Here is a 16571-nt window from a genome sequence, read left to right as displayed (position 1 = left end):
TAGTAAGGAGGGCACATATTGCATGGTGCACTGGGTGTTATACGCAGCTAATGAATCATGGAACTTTACATAAAAAAACAGGGATGTACTGTATGGTGAATAACATAATATAATAAAATATATTATTATAAAAAAATTAAAAAAAAATTTTAAAAAGATGCTAGCTGGGCTTAAAAAAACATAGAAGACACTAGAGAATCTCATTCTGGAGAAATAAAAGAACTAAAATCTAAGCAAGTTGAAATTTTTAAAAAGGCTAAAATGTGAAGCAATAAAAAAATGGAGGCTTTGTTAGGATAAATGAGGCAGAAGAGAGAATTAGTAATATAGAAGATGAAATGATGGAGAATAAAGAAGTTGAGAAAAAGAGAGATAAACAATTACTGGATCACGAGGAGGGAATTAGATTGGCAGAAGACGTGTCCACAGAGACGTGGCAGGCCAGAAAGGACTGGCATGATATATTCAGGGTACTAAATGAGAAAAATATGCAGCCAAGAATACTTTATCCAGCATGGCTGTCATTTAGAGAAGGAGGAGAGATAAAAAATTCTTCCAGGACAAACAGAAACTAAAAGAATTTGTGATCACTAAACCAGCCCTACAAGAAAGATTAAAGGGAATTCTTTAAGCAAAGACATAGCTGGAAAGTAACAAAGGCCAGAAAGGAACAGAGACCATATCCAGAAACAGTCACTTTACAGGTAATACAATGGCTGAAATTCATATATTTCAATAATTACTCTGAACATAAATGGGCTAAATGCTCCCAAACAACAGACACAGGGTTTGGATAAAAAAAGCAAGACCCATTATTATGCCATCTGCAAGAGACTCATTTTAGACCCAAAGACACCTCCAGGGGCGCCTGGGTGGCACAGCGGTTAAGCGTCTGCCTTCGGCTCAGGGTGTGATCCTGGTGTTATGGGATCGAGCCCCACATCAGGCTCTTCCGCTATGAGCCTGCTTCTTCCTCTCCCACTCCCCCTGCTTGTGTTCCCTCTCTCGCTGGCTGTCTCTATCTCTGTCGAATAAATAAATAAAATCTTTAAAAAAAAAAAGACACCTCCAGATTAAAAGTGACAGAGTGGAGAACCATTTATCATGCTAATGGACATCAAAAGAAAGCTGGGGTAACAATCCTTGTATCGGACAAAGTAGATTTTAAACCAAAGACTGTAATAAGAGAAGAGAAAGGACACTATATCATAATAACAGGGTCTACCCAACAAGATCTAATAATCATAAATATTCATGCCTGTAACATAGGAACAGCCAATTATACAAACCAATTAAAAACAAAATTAAAGAAACACATTGATAATAACACAATAATAGTAGGGGACGTTAACACCCCACTCATAGCAATGGACATATCATTTAAGCAGAGGAGCAATGAGGAAATAAGGACTTTGAATGATACACCAGACCAGATGGACTTCACAGACATATTCAGAGTATTCCAGCCTAAAGCAACAGAATACACATTCTTCTCGAGTGCACATGGACCATTCTCCAAACAGATCACATACTGGGTCACAAATCAGGTCTCAACTGGTACCAAAAAATTGGGATTATTCACTGCATATTTTTAGACCACAATGTTTTCAAACTTGAACTTAATCACAAGAGGAAACTTGGAAAAAACTCAAATACATGGAGGCTAAAGAGCATCCTACAAAAGAATGAATGGGTCAACCAGAAAAATTAAAGAAGAATTTTGAAAAGCCACGGAAACAAATGAATGAAAACAGAAATTTTCAAAACCATTGGGATGGAGTGAAGGTGGCCCTAAAAGGCAAGTATATAACAATATAGGCCTTTCTCAAGAAACAAGAAAGGTCTCAAATACACAACCTAACCCTACACCTAAAGGAGCTGGAGAAAGAACTGAAAATAAAGCCTAAACCCAGCAGGAGAAGAGAATTAATAAAGATTAGAGCAGAAATCAATGAAATAGAAACCAAAAGAACAGTGGAACAGATTAACAAAACTAGGAGCTGGTTCCTTGAAAAAATTAAGATTGATAACCCCCTGGCCACACTTATCCAAAACAAAAGAGAAAGTACCCAAATAAATAAAATCATGAATGAAAGAGGAGAGATCACAACCAACAACAAAGAAATACAATTATAAGAACAAAGTATGAACAACTATATACCAACAAATTAGGCAATCTGGAAGAAATGGATGCATTCCTAGAAAAGTTTTATAAACTACCAAAACTGAACCAGGAAGAAATAGAAAACCTGAACAGACCCATAACCAGCAAGGAAATTGAAGCTATAATCAGAGATCCCCCAACAAACAAGAGTCCAGGACCAGGTGGTCTCCCATCAGAGTTCTACCAAACATTTAAAGAGTCGATCACCAGATGGCTTCTCAAGGGAATTCCACCAAACATTTAAAGAAGAATAATACCTATTATCAACAGTTTCAAAAAATAGAAATGGAAGGAAAACTTCCAAACTCTTTCTATGAGGCCAGCATTACCTCGATCCCAAAACCAGATGAAGACCCCATGAAAAAAGAAAATTACAGACCAATATCCCTGATGAAAATGGATGCAAAAATTCCCAACAAGATTCTAGCCAATAGGATCTAACAGTACATTAAAAGCATTATTCACCATGACTGAATGGGATTTATTTCTGGGATGCAAGGGTGGTTCAACATCCACAAATCAATCAATGTTATGCCCTATATTAAAGCAAGCACAAGAACCATATGATCTTCTCAACAGATGCAGAAAAAGCATTTGACAAAGTCCAGCATCCTTTCTTTTTTTTTTTTTTAATTTAATTTTATTTATTTATTTGACAGAGACAGAGACAGCCAGTGAGAGAGGGAACACACTCAGGGGGAGTGGGAGAGGAAGAAGCAGGCTCACAGCGGAGGAGCCATGTGGGGCTCGATCCCATAACGCCGGGATCACGCCCTGAGCCGAAGGCAGACGCTCAACCGCTATGCCACCCAGGCGCCCCCCAGCATCCTTTCTTGAATAAAACTCTTCACAGTATAGGGATAGAAGTAAAATATCTCAATATCATAAAAGCCATATACAAATAACCCATAGCAAGTATCATTCTCAATGGGAAAAAAACTGAGAGCATTTCTCCTAGGGTCAGCAACACAGGAAGGATGTCCACTGTCAGTACTGTTGTTCAGCTTCCTACTAGAAGTCCTAACCAGGCAGCAGATAACAAAAGGAAATAAAAGGCACCTGAATCGGCAAAGAAGTCATACTCTCAATCTTTGCAGATGACATGATACTCTATGTGGGGAACCCGGAAAACTCCAGCAAAAAATTGCTACAAGTGATAACAGGAATTCAGCAACATGTCAGGATATAAAATCAATGCACAGAAATCAGCTGCATTTCTATACGCTAACAATGAGACATAAGAAAGAGAAATTAAGGAATCGATCCCTTTACAACTGATCAAAAACTTTAAGATACCTAGGAATAAACCTAACCAAGCAAGTTAAGGATCTGTACTCTGAAAACTATAGAATGCTCATGAAAGAAATTGAGGAAGACACAAAGAAATGGGAAAACGTTCCAAGCTCATGAATTGGAAGAACAAATATTGTTAAAATGTCTATGCTACCTAGAGCAATCTACACATTCAATGCAATCACTATCAAATACCATCAACATTTTTTACAGTGGTAGGACAAACAATCCTAACATTTGTATGGAAACAGAAAAGACCCCGAATAGCTAAAGGAATGTTGAAAAAGAAATTCAAAGCTGGTGTAATCACAATTCTGGACTTCAAGCTCTATTACAAAGCTGTAATCATCAAGATAGTATGGTACTGGCACAAAAACAGACACATAGATCTATGGAACACAATAGAGAACCCACAAATGGACACTTTCAGTTCTATGGTCAACTAATCTTTGACAAAGCAGGGAATTATATCCAAATGGAAAAAAAAGATAATCTCTTCAGCAAATAATATTGGGAAAATTGCACAGCCACATGCAGAAGAATGAAACTGGACCATTTGCTTATACCATACACAAAAATAGACTGAAAATGGATGAAAACCCTACATGTGAGACAGGAATCCATCAAAATCCTTGAGAAGAACACAGGCAGCAACCTCTGTGACCTTGGTCACGGCAACTTCTTGCTACACACATCTCCAAAGGCAAGGGAAACAAAAGCAAAAGTGAACTATTGGAACTTCATCAAGATAAGTTTTTGCACAGCAAAGGAAACAGTCAATTAAACTAAAAGACAACCTACAGAATGGGGAGAAGATATTTGCAAATGTCTTATCAGATAAAGGGCTAGTATCCAAAATATATAAAGAACTTATCAAACTCAACACCTAAAGAACAAATAATCTAGTCAAGATGTGGGCAGAAGATATGAACAGACATTTCTCCATAGAAGACATCCACATGAATGGCCAACATGAGAAAATGCTCAACATCACTCGACATCAGGGAAATACAAATGAAAACCGCAATGAGATACCACCTCACACCAATCAGAATGGCTAAAATTAACAAGTCAGGAAATGACAGATATTGGTGAGGATGTGGAGAAAGGAAAACAATCTTACACCATTGGTGGGAATGCAAGCTGGCGCCGCTACTGTAGAAAACAGTATGGAGGTGCCTCAAAAAGTTGAAAATAGAGCTATCCTACAACCCAGGAATTGCACTACTAGGTATCTACCCCAAAGATACAAATGTTGTGATCTGAAGGGGTACTTGCACCCCAATGTTTATAGAAGCAATGTCCACAATAGCCAAACTATGGAAAGAGCCCAGATGTCCATCCACAGATGAATAGATAAAGAAGATGTGGCACAGGCACATATATAATATATATATATTATAATATATATATATATTATACACACACTCACACACACATATCCATATAATGGAATACTACTCAGCCATCAAAAAAATGAAATCTTGCCATAGCAATAATGTGGATGGAACTAGAGAGTGTTATGCTATGCAAAATAAATAAATCAGAGAAAGACAATTACCATATGATCTCATTCATGTGGAATTTAAGAAACAAAACAGAGGATCATAGGGGAAGAAAGGGAAAAGTAAAATGATGAAGTCAGAGAGGGAGACAAACCATAAGAGACTCTTAATCATAGGAAACAAATAGAGTTGTTGGAGGGGAGAGGTTGGGGGGATGGGGTAACTGGGTGATGGACATTAAGGAGGGCGTGTGATGTAATGCACTGGATATTATATAAGATGATGAATCACTGACTTCTACCTCTGAAACTAATAATACATTACCTGTTAATTGAAGTTAAATTAAAAAAATTAATTAAAAAAATTTAAAACACAAGAAATAAGAAGTGTGTTTGTGAGGATGTGGAGAAAACCTTCTTTCACTGCTGGTGGGAATGCAAACTGGTGCAGCCACTGTAGAAAACAGTGTGGAGATTTCTCAAAAAGCTAAAATATAGAACTATCTTATGATCCAATAATCATATTACAGGGTATTTATCCCCAAAATACAAAAACACTAATTCAAAGGAATACATGCGTCTCTATGTTCACAGCAGCGTTATTCACAATAACCAAATTATGGAAGCAGCCTTAATGTCCATCGATAGATATGGACAATGGATAAATGGTATATATATACAATGGAACATTGTTCAGCCACAAAAAAATAAAATCTTGCTATTTGCAATGACATGGATGGAGCTAGAGTACAATGCTAAGCAAAATTAGTCAATCTTAGAAAGACAAATACCACATGATTTCACTCAAATGTGAAATTTAAGAAACAAAANGACGGGGGGGGGGGGGAGAGAGAGATGCAAACCAAGAAACAGACTCTTCACTATAGAGAACAAACTGATGGTTACCAGAGGGGAGAAGTGGGGGGTATGGGTGAAATAGGTGACGGGGATTAAAGAGTACATTTATCATGATGACCACTGAGTAATGTATAGAATTGTTAAATCACTATATTTTACACCTGAAGCTAATATAATTCTGCATGTCAACTTTACTGGGAAAAAATACAAGATAAAATAATGAAAATGAACCCCAGAAAAAAGCACAACTATTACATTTTCCAAATAATTCTGCACACTGTTTATCTGTGTCTTGGCATATTCCCTGGTAGCAATAGGCAGTCTTATTATTGCATGGTTCTAAATCAGCAGATCTCACATCAGGTACACAAAATTCAGTTCTTCCATTACAAAATTCTGTAAAATCACATGGATCTCTGCTTTTCCGACATACAGTTCCTCTTACAGATATCTGTAGGACAAAGAAAAACAATTATTTTTTTGTAAAAAAGTAAACCAAAAATGTAAAATAACTTAAATAAGAGCAATGTATTTCTGTCATTTCCGTTATTATTACATTTTTAACTACTTAAAGTCAAATCATGAATTTACTTAAAAGCTCCAGTGAAATAGATTGGAAAAAACCCAAATGTGAATCAGTGGATGAATAGATTAACCATCGTGATATATTCACACAATGGAATATTTTCAGCTACTTAAAGGAGCACTGATACATATGCTCCAAGGTGGATGAACCTTCAACGCTATGTTCAGTGAAGAAAGCCAGACACAACAGCTCACGTATTCTATACTTTTACTTATATGAAATACCCAGAATAGGTTACTCCAGACAGAAGAAAATTGATGATTGCCAGGGACTGAGGGGAAGGGAGAAAGGAGAACATGGGCTTAAAGGGCTAGGAGTCTCCTGTTTGAGTGAGGAACATGTTTTGGAACTAGGTAGAGGTGGCAGTTGCATGACATTGTGAATGTACTGAATGCCACTAAGCTGTTCACCTGAAAATGGCAAGTGTTATGGTACATGATTTTCACCCTAATGTTTTTAAAGGCTCTGCTAACTGTAGGAATTATCCCCATGTGTAAGGGAAAGGGCAAGGGACTGTGTAATAAAGCCTTATTGCTCAATCCTGCAGATTTGGAGACAAAGGCCAAGATGAGAGCTCTTGTGAAGGGAAGAGTGACAAGGTTTATTGCTAAGTAGTAGAAACTCTAGGCTTGACTCTATATTCCTGCTTGAAGACAAGTGACCACTGGCTTCAATAACTAGCACATAGAATGAAGAAGAGCATACATAGAACGAAGTAGAATGACAAAAGAGATTTCATTGACAGAGAACATGGCAAATCTGAAATCTGGCAATCAAGATCTCTAAGTAATCAGCTTCTATAATTGTCGTTGACTCCTGAACATGACACAGAAAAGGCAAGGTGCTACAATGAAGTGATCCCCAAAAGACAAATCTTACTCAGTCTCCTTTCAGTGTAGCTATAAAGGAAAATTGAATGGAAAACTTCCCAAGGGAAGTCAAGAATTTGATCTAATTCTGGGACCAGGAGTCCTTCCAAAGTTAAACTTCAGTATTAGAAATGCTACATGCTGACTATTCTACATGGACTCCTTTTCTGCTGTTCTCAAAATGAGATGATTTATTATTATTATTATTATTTATTATTATTATTATTATTAGCTTATTCAAACACTGTATGTCAACTGTGTGTTGGGTGGCTTATTTGTAATTTTGTAAAGTTGTTGGATCATGAAGAGCTACATTCAGTTATGGCCTCAGGTATGACCAAGAGGAATCCATTGTGTCCAAATAATCTGGAATTGGTATTGGATAACTGGATGGATCTTGAGTAGAGATTGAAACAACATAGTGAAGGCAAAGATAAGAAAGAGGTTGGAAAAAAATCTAAGAACATCTTCTGAATTCTGAAGTCAACTGTGTATGAATCAAGAATTTAAAGTTATATATTTGAAAGTTGTGTGGAAAAAAAATAAAGAAAATAAGTGAATGCACAAGAACAAAAAAATCATGAAAGAAAATACTGTAGTAATTTGAAAGCTTACCAGGCAAGTATCTTTATTACAGCATGGCCCAGTGCCACACTCTGCAAATTCAGTCAGGGTACAATCTTCAGGATTACAGCATTTTTCAAATTTTTTGCAATGCTAAAGGTAAATGTAATCAAATTCAACAATAGGAATTTTCAATCAAATAAATCATTTTATTTATTGTCAAAATATACTTGAATATGTCTCTTAGTTAATTACAATCACAGTATGATTTTTTACTTCTGTATTTATTTTTAACACCACTTCATATGAAACTAATATATTTCCAGTATAGGAAAAAAAGATAGTAATGAAATTATTTATGATTCCATGCTTAAGAAACTGAATTGTTAAAAATTTAATGTAATTTCTGTCAATCTTCTTTGTGTTCATAAATATATGCGCTGTAAATTTAAAAGTATTTTTTACATTTATTGTATCATAAATAGTTTTTCATTTCCCCAATTCTCCTCAAGATATCATTTTGAGAATATATAAAAATTTATAAATGTAACAAAATAGAGTTTTTGAAATTATAACATTTTATTATTTAAAGGATGTTTCAATGAAAATTTTGTTATTATTTTTGTCTCCAAGATTTTATATTAAAGATTAATTCTAGAAGTTATTAGGTCATAGAGTACAAAAATATTAAAGACTATAAAATACTCTTATTTACTTCTTTCTATATACTTATCTATTCAGTGCAAGAGTGATGTTTCACAAGACTGATAGTAATATTTTAAAAATTAGTAAACTGATAGGTGTGAAAGGCAAAAATAACTAAGTGCTTACATCTGTTTCAATTTTTATTATTTTCATTACTAATGCTATAAATTTTTAAAAATACATATTCTGGTTTAGTTTATATTTCTATGCATATATTTCTGTAAGGCATTCTGTTTATTTCCTGTATTTGTAAGCACTTTTATATTAACTATAATAACCCCTGGCAACTAATATGTCTTTATTATGTTTTATAATTTGTCATTGACAACTGACTTTTGTTTTGGTGCATTTTGGGTTTGTTTGTTTGGGTAAATTTTAGATATTGTGAGATTGTGAAATGGTAGAACTCTGAGAACTATCATCTTTTTTCATGGTTTGTTCTTGAGTTTATGGATAAAAATTTCTTCCACCCTAACCCCAGTAAATACGTGAGTCTTAGTGTATGTGTAAAATGTTTGTGTTATATATAGTATGTATTTATTTATTTTTTGTTGACTGATTTGAGTAGTGTGTTGTGAAAGAAGCTATAATGATATATCTCTTTCCCAAAACAGAAATTAAATTTATCATTTGTTTTATAGAATAATAATTTATTCCCGATCTTTTGTAATATCTGGATTGTTATATAATATCCTATATAAAATTAGATACAATGTCAATGTCTTCAATTACATTACTGCATGTACTAAAGTATATTTTAAAATGTTATTATTGGGTGCCTGGGTGGCTCAGTCCATTAAGCATCTGCCTTTGGCTCAGGTCATTAACCCAGGGTCCTGAGATTGAGTCCCACATCCGGCTCCTTGCTCAACAGGGAGCCTGCTTCTCCCTCTGCCTGCCACTCCCTCTACTTGTGCTCTCTCGTTCTCTCTCTTTCTGTGTCAAATAAATAAAATTTTTAAAAGTTATTATTGTATGTTTTAATAGTTACAGGAGTCAGATATTTTTCCATTTTCTTGTTTCATTATTAAAAAGAATGTATTATGCTTCATAATATTAAGATTTTAATAAAAATTATCAAGAGTATTTAGTAAAGTAACAGAAGATTGAACACACACTAAATATTAATATGGGGGGGGGGGTCAATGACATGAAAAAGAAAGCCTCCAAAAGCTAGAATCAAAGAGAAAGCCTATAGTGAAGAGCATCTTTTGACAATACTTGATGTATAATGGAAAGCTATACTAAATGCTGGGCTTAGAAATTGATGTTCAATGAATCGTGGTTTAAAAATGGAATCCCACCATGGGACTGGTTGTGAGAACTTTTTAAAATAGGCAACTGTTAGGGAGCCTGGGTGGCTCAGTCCATTAATTAGCTGCCTTCAGCTCAGGTCATGATCCCAGGGCCCCCGGACCAAGCCCCCCCATCAGGCTTCCTGCTCTGTGGGAGCCTGCTTCTCCTCCCCCACTTGTGCTGTCTAGCTCTCGCTCCCTCTCTCTGTCTCTCAGATAAATGAAGTCTTTTAAAAAGAAAACGAAATAAGTAAATGTGGTATGCCATTGAGAAATTAGAAAAATCAAAAAAATATTTTTTTTACTTCTAGTTATCCAAACTTTTATCAAATATCTCTTTAATATTTAATATCATAATTTTTGTCTCTTTGTTAATTTTGATATATGTTGGAAAGTACTGAAATGTTTCTCTACTTCTGGAATAAACTCCAAAAGTATATTCTTTTTTCACATATTCACTGGGATTATTTGAACATTTTAATTTGGACATTTTGCAGGTATTTTCCAAAATATGGATCAATCATTCAAAGTAATGTTAAGCTGGTTGTCAGAGGAATCAACTTTCATGATTTAATTCTATTTCTATATGCTTGCAAAGGACACTGGAAATGGATTTTTTAAAAAGGTACACAATTTACAATAGCATTCAGAAACATGAAATATTTAGGTTTTAATTTAATTAGAGGCATCCAAATAAATGGAATGATATACCTATGTTCATGGTTTGAAAATCACATTCTGAATACATTAATTCCCCACAAATTCATGTATAGATTCAAAAAAATCCCAATCAAAATTTTGCAAAGTTTTTATATTTTTAAGGGGTATGAGTAGAAATGGAAAAGTTGATTCCAAATTTTACATAGAAATACAACGACCTAAAATCACCAAATCTATCTTCAGGAAAAAATACAAAATATGAAGACACAATTTACCTAATTTTGTGAGTCAGGGTAAGAAGGGCTGATATTGGTGTAAGGATAGATATATGAATCAATAAAACACAAAGTATGTGAACTGTTTTTCAATAAGGATAGCACAGTAATTCAATGGCAAAAGGATATTTTCCAACAAATGGGCCTAGAGATATTGGATATACATACAGAGAAAAAATATGCCCTACTATTTAAACAACAAAAATTACTCAAAATGTATTATGGGCATACACATCAAAGCTAAAATCAGTAAATTTCTGGAAGAACACTTATGAGAAAGTTTCACAACCTTCAGATTGATAGGACACAAAGTACAAGCCATGCCACATATTCGGAGAAAATCTGGCAAAAGATTTGCATATAGTTTATATTAAGAATTCCTATAACCATATAATAAAAAAGTCCCATCAAAATTTGTAAAATATGTGAACATTCAAAAAGGAGACATAGACATACGAATGTCTCACAACCACATGAGACACTGTCCAGTATGATTAGTCATCGGGAAAATACAAATTAAAACTGCAGTGAAATACCAGCACACATTGAAATGACTAATATGCAAGAGACTGGAAGTAACAGAAGTTGGTAAGAATAAGGAACAACTGCCACTCTCATACATAGACGGTTTGAATATAAAATATTACAAGGATTTTAAAATGCAGATTGATGCTTTGTTACAAATTTAATAATACAATTAACATATGTCCCAGAAATTCTATTCCTGGAAATAGAGAGAAAAAAAAAAGACATGTTCTTTAGAAGGATTTTTCATAATACTTGAAACCAAAAACAACCTAAATGTTCATAAATAATTGCACAAATAAACAAACTATGTTATATCCATACAAAAAATACTACTCCACAATAAATACCAATGAACTATAGATATGTTCAATTATGCAGTTAAATATCAAAAATATAAGCAAAAAATCTAGAATCAAAAAGGATTCAAAATCTATGATTCATTCAAGTGAAGTTCAGTAGTGGGCAAAAATAATATGTTGTGACAGGATTGGAAATTTCAGGTACTAATGGGATTGACTCCTCCATGTCAATGGAGATATGGGAGAACTGTCTGTGGTAATGTAAAAATTTTAATACTTATTTTTTCCACATCTAATTAAGTATAACATAAGTCAAATCAAAAAACAAAACAAAATTCAGCAAGCCAGATGGAAAACAATACAAATAAATATAATGAAGACTACCTAGACACATCCTAAATCTTTGTGCTGAAACAAAAGACAAAGTCACAATGCCTATAAAGACAGATGGGTTCTGTGGATCATTGGGCCAGGTGTGGAGCTAACTTGGTTGCTGAAGTTTTCAGTGATAATGGGGACAAATTGTCTTTGACCATCATTCTTGAGGTTCCTGATGATTTCCATCAGTGGGGTTGGTGGTCTTGTAATATTAAGGAAAGCTTATTGTGGTGGTTGTCCATTCATCTACTATCAAGAAAATAAAACTACTTTCCTTCTGCTGGTAGCCATAAATATAGATAGAAAACTCCCTGGTGATCAAGAGCAGTTAGTCACTCTAACATTTACTGAGATATGTTCTTAATGCACGAGAAAGGGAAGAAATTAGAGATATATGCAGGGAAAAGCCTAATGAAATCCTAAAACCTAGGTTCATCTGACTAACATATTAGGGATCAATGCAGGTTTTTTGGGATCTGAAGACTAGGAATCACACAGTCGCTTAAGAACCAACCTCATGCTTTAAGCATCACTGGTCAGTGACCACTCTGGTTAATGATAGGGACATGGAGGAAGAGAACGTAAAGACTGACTGCAGCTTATTGCAGAAGGTCTTGTTAAAAGATAAACTGAGCAAAACTCAATTCAAATTGGGCAGCATCCAGTCTAGCCAAAGAAAGATCTGTGAAGCCATACAAAATGAAATAATTTTATAGGCAGAAGGGAGCGAGAACAAGGAAGTTATGCTAACAAAAAAGCAGGCTTGTTATTGCGAAGTTACATTCCTTTAGGGGACAGCAGGGGCAAATAACTAATACTGATCAGGTGATTCCTGATTGGCTGGTTTAAGATTCTATTTCTGGGAGAGCTAAAGCCAATTAAGTCTTGGTTTAGTAACATGGGGCATTGTCCAAGTGACTCCATTGTGGTACTGTTACCTTGCTTATATTTTCTTTTTTTTAAGATATTTTATTTATTTATTCGACAGAGACAGAGATAGCCAGTGAGAGAGGGAACACAAGCAGGGGGAGTGGGAGAGGAAGAAGCAGGCTCATAGCGGAGGAGCCTGATGTGGGGCTCGATCCCATAACGCCGGGATCACGTCCTGAGCCGAAGGCAGACGCTTAACCGCTGTGCCACCCAGGGGCCCCTGTTACCTTGTTTTTAACTGTCTTTACAGCTATAATAAAACAATGGCCTACCCAAGATAAATTCCAATTTTCCAATAGATGCCCTTGAAATCTAGTGGAGCAAGCAGCCATTTTTCTTTGGTCCACCGTGACTCCATCCTAGGTTTTTAATGAAGACTAAGAGTGCCCAGATGTTGAAATAGGTATGCAAATCAGATCAATCAGTTCATATAAACAGTGCAACCAGGCTATCAGAAACAACTGAATCTCCTCTTGTGTCCCAGGAATAATTTTTGAAAAAATATTCAGGAACTGGGCAATAAAATACTCTGAATGCGCATTTCTGCAAAATGTAGACAAAATTCCCTGCAAGCCAAGGGCCAGAAAAAGAAACCAACCAATAGTTCAAGTCTGAGTCATAAGACCATGTAGATCTGGATATTATGCCAGAGAAAATCTAATGAGGAATCTGATGGTCTGTTCTTAGGAGAAATTCTCTCTCACTACTGGGCTACCGAAGATCTCCATCTTCAGAAAGATGAAATGTATGCTTTCTTTTTTTTTTTAAGGTTTATTTATTTGAGAGAAAGAGAGAGAGAGAATCTCCAGCAGACTCCCCACTGAGTGTGGATCCTGACACGGGGCTCCATCCCACGACCCTGAGATAATGACCTGAGCTGAAATCAAGAGATGGACACTTAACCGACTGAGCCACCCAGGTGTCCTGAAATGTATTCCTAAAGAAGAAATTTTAAAAGGTAGGTAGACAACCAAGAGTTAGCTCCCAGTGGAACACACTCTCAAGAGAGGCAGTAAAGTCTTCGAATATGGTAATTTCTGGGGCGCCTAGCTGGCTCAGTTGGTGGAGAAGGGGTATAGAATATAGATTACCTCCTACAGGTCCCTTCTGGTATTTATGTTTCTCCTACATTATGTTTCAGTCTCCTAAGAACTGGACCTTGAACTCGCATCAGCAAAATGTTGCTGAGATTGCAACAGACGTCTTGGCAGCAATTGATTTCTCCCAAAATAGGCCAATGTATTGGATCTAGGCTTGCTATGATAGCCAAATTATTGTTCTCTTGAGAAAACTGCAGGCCACTTGGCAGGAAATAGATAAAATACATTCAAGGAATTTGCCTATCAAAAGAAACACAGAATTGACACAGTCTTGTATTCATTTCCTGTTTCTGCTGTAAAACAAAACAAAACAAAAAAAAAACAACAACAAACGCAACAACAAAAAAACCAACAAAAACAAAAAATTACCATACTTAGTGGCTTAAAACTATGCACATGCATTATTTTATAATTCTGGGGATTAAAAGTCCAAAAGGGGTCTTACTGGACTAAAATCAAGATGTTGAAAGCTGTGAATTCTCTCGAAGCTCTAGAGAAAATCTGTTTCCCTACCTTTTACAGATTCTAGAGGCCACCTGCATTCCTTGGCTCATGGAATCTTCACCTTCAAAATCAGCAGAAAAACATCTCCAAATATCATTTTCACATGTCCTCTGACTCTGACCTGCCCCTTGTCATTAGTACATTGGATCTGCTTAGATAATAGAGGATGCCTAACACTATCAAAGTCCTTAGCTTGATCTTATAGTTGAAGTCCCTTTTGCCATGTAAGACAAAATTACAGATAGATTGCATACCTAAACATAAACTGCACAAAAAATTCCAAATATATTTTGGGAACACATGAACATTTGTGTGTGTTCCTCTATATGCTATAAAATGCAGATGTTACAACTGTTCTTTCTGACTTATCCACAAAAGTAACACACCATCATTTTCACAGATCCTAATGATCACAGAGGTAGACCTTATTCAGTGTGGCAAGGTACTTTATAGGGGCAGTATTACCCACAGAAAAGAATTACTGGGGCAATGATAGATATTGGTTACCAATGGTGGGACTTGGGTAAAGCAGTCAAGCCACCTAGTACCACAGATTTTAAGAAGGCACACACTCTCAGGTCATACATTGCTGCTCCGTGTATTTTGTGGAAGTGATGGTTCCAATGGGCTACTTAGGGGTCTCCCAAGGACAAGGTTAGGCCATCTAGAGGGAAAGTGGCAAAGCTGGCAGCCTGAGGCTCCAAAGAGGACAGGGAAATATATCAGTAGGGTCTGAAATTCCCAAAACAAATGGATCATTCAAAATCTGAAGGTGCTAACCAGTGAAAAGGAAACTGGAGCAATTCAGGGACTTCTGGTTTCAGCTCTGACATGTAAAGGGCTTGGAAGTATCACTCCCACCTTAACTAAAAAAAAAAAGAACAGAACAAAAGCAATTGAATAGGGAATGAACTTTTGAGTAAATGTTGTTGGAACAAATGGATGTGCATATGCAAAAAAAAAAATTAGACATAGACATTATCTTTTCTGCAAAAATCGACCCAAAACAGATCAGAGAAATAAAAGTTAGGGAGAAGGGAATGGGGGTTAAATAAGTGAAACACAGGGGATTTTTAGGGTGGTGAAACTATTTTGTGTGATACTATAATAGTGAATACATCTCATTATAAATTTTATGAAAGTCCTCAAAATTGTATAACACGAAAGGTGAACTATTGAATTTAGTTAATCATGATGTATCAATACTGGCTCATCCATTATAACAAATGTACAACACTAACATAAGATGCTTATAATAAATAAACTGTGTGTTGGAATTGGGGTAGTGGGTGGGGTGGGTACATAGAGTTCACTGTGTTATTTGCTCTATTTTGCCACAATCTCTTACTATATTTTTTTAAAAATCATCAACTATTTTTTTAAATAGATTAAAATTTTACAGCAGGTAACATATTCTGAAAATGTATGTTTGAGCTTATTCAACACTGGAACTAACCTGGTTATTGTTTTTTTTATGCCTCTTGTGTATTTTTTTGTTCTTGTGTTAGTTTTAATCCCTTGATAAATTTTTTCTTGGTTCTCAACATGATATGCATTCATAGCTTCTATAATGATTGGATAAAGTAAGAACTGCCTGTACTCCTAAAATATTTAAAAGTTGTAAAATGTCACATGTAAGGAAAAAATAAAGAAGTACTTTCTGGGGCTGGGGAAGTCATGAGTAATGAGAGGCTTGCATTATACCACAGAAATATAAACAAGAATTAGAAACTTTTGTACCCAGAGTGAACAACAAATTAACAATAATTAAAATATTTTTTCTGGGATGCATGTGTGGCTCAGGTGGTTAAGCGTCTGCCTTCGGCTCAGGTCATGATCCCATGGTCCTGGGATTGAGTCCCACATCAGGCTCCTTGATCAGCAGGGAGCCTGCTTCTTCCTCTGCCTGCCGCAACCCCTGCTTGTACACTTTTTCTCTCTCTTTCTCTGACAAATAAATAAATAATCTTTAAAAAAAAATAAAATATTTTTTCCACTAATGGCCTTTGGCATATAGCAAAGAATATAGCTATACTTTATATACCATTGTGGGAAGTTG

The 16571-nt window shown here is 35.5% G+C and overlaps 1 protein-coding gene across 1 annotated transcript in view; it reads right to left on the bottom strand.

The window, feature by feature from the left end:
- Positions 1-16571, bottom strand: part of LOC100480836 (A disintegrin and metallopeptidase domain 3) — a 127847-nt gene that overhangs the window by 39887 nt on the left and 71389 nt on the right. Inside the window, exons 13-14 of the mRNA XM_034647691.1 lie at positions 7890-7991; positions 6075-6270 (exon numbers count right to left, since the gene is read on the bottom strand). Of these exons, the coding sequence (XP_034503582.1) occupies positions 6075-6270; positions 7890-7991 (298 nt within the window). The remainder of the gene's footprint in view (positions 1-6074; positions 6271-7889; positions 7992-16571) is intronic.

Source organism: Ailuropoda melanoleuca, chromosome 18, assembly GCF_002007445.2.
Source record: "Ailuropoda melanoleuca isolate Jingjing chromosome 18, ASM200744v2, whole genome shotgun sequence".
Lineage (NCBI taxonomy): Eukaryota > Metazoa > Chordata > Mammalia > Carnivora > Ursidae > Ailuropoda > Ailuropoda melanoleuca.
Note: the sequence above shows the minus strand (reverse complement) of the source record. Positions and strands in the feature narration are given on the sequence as shown.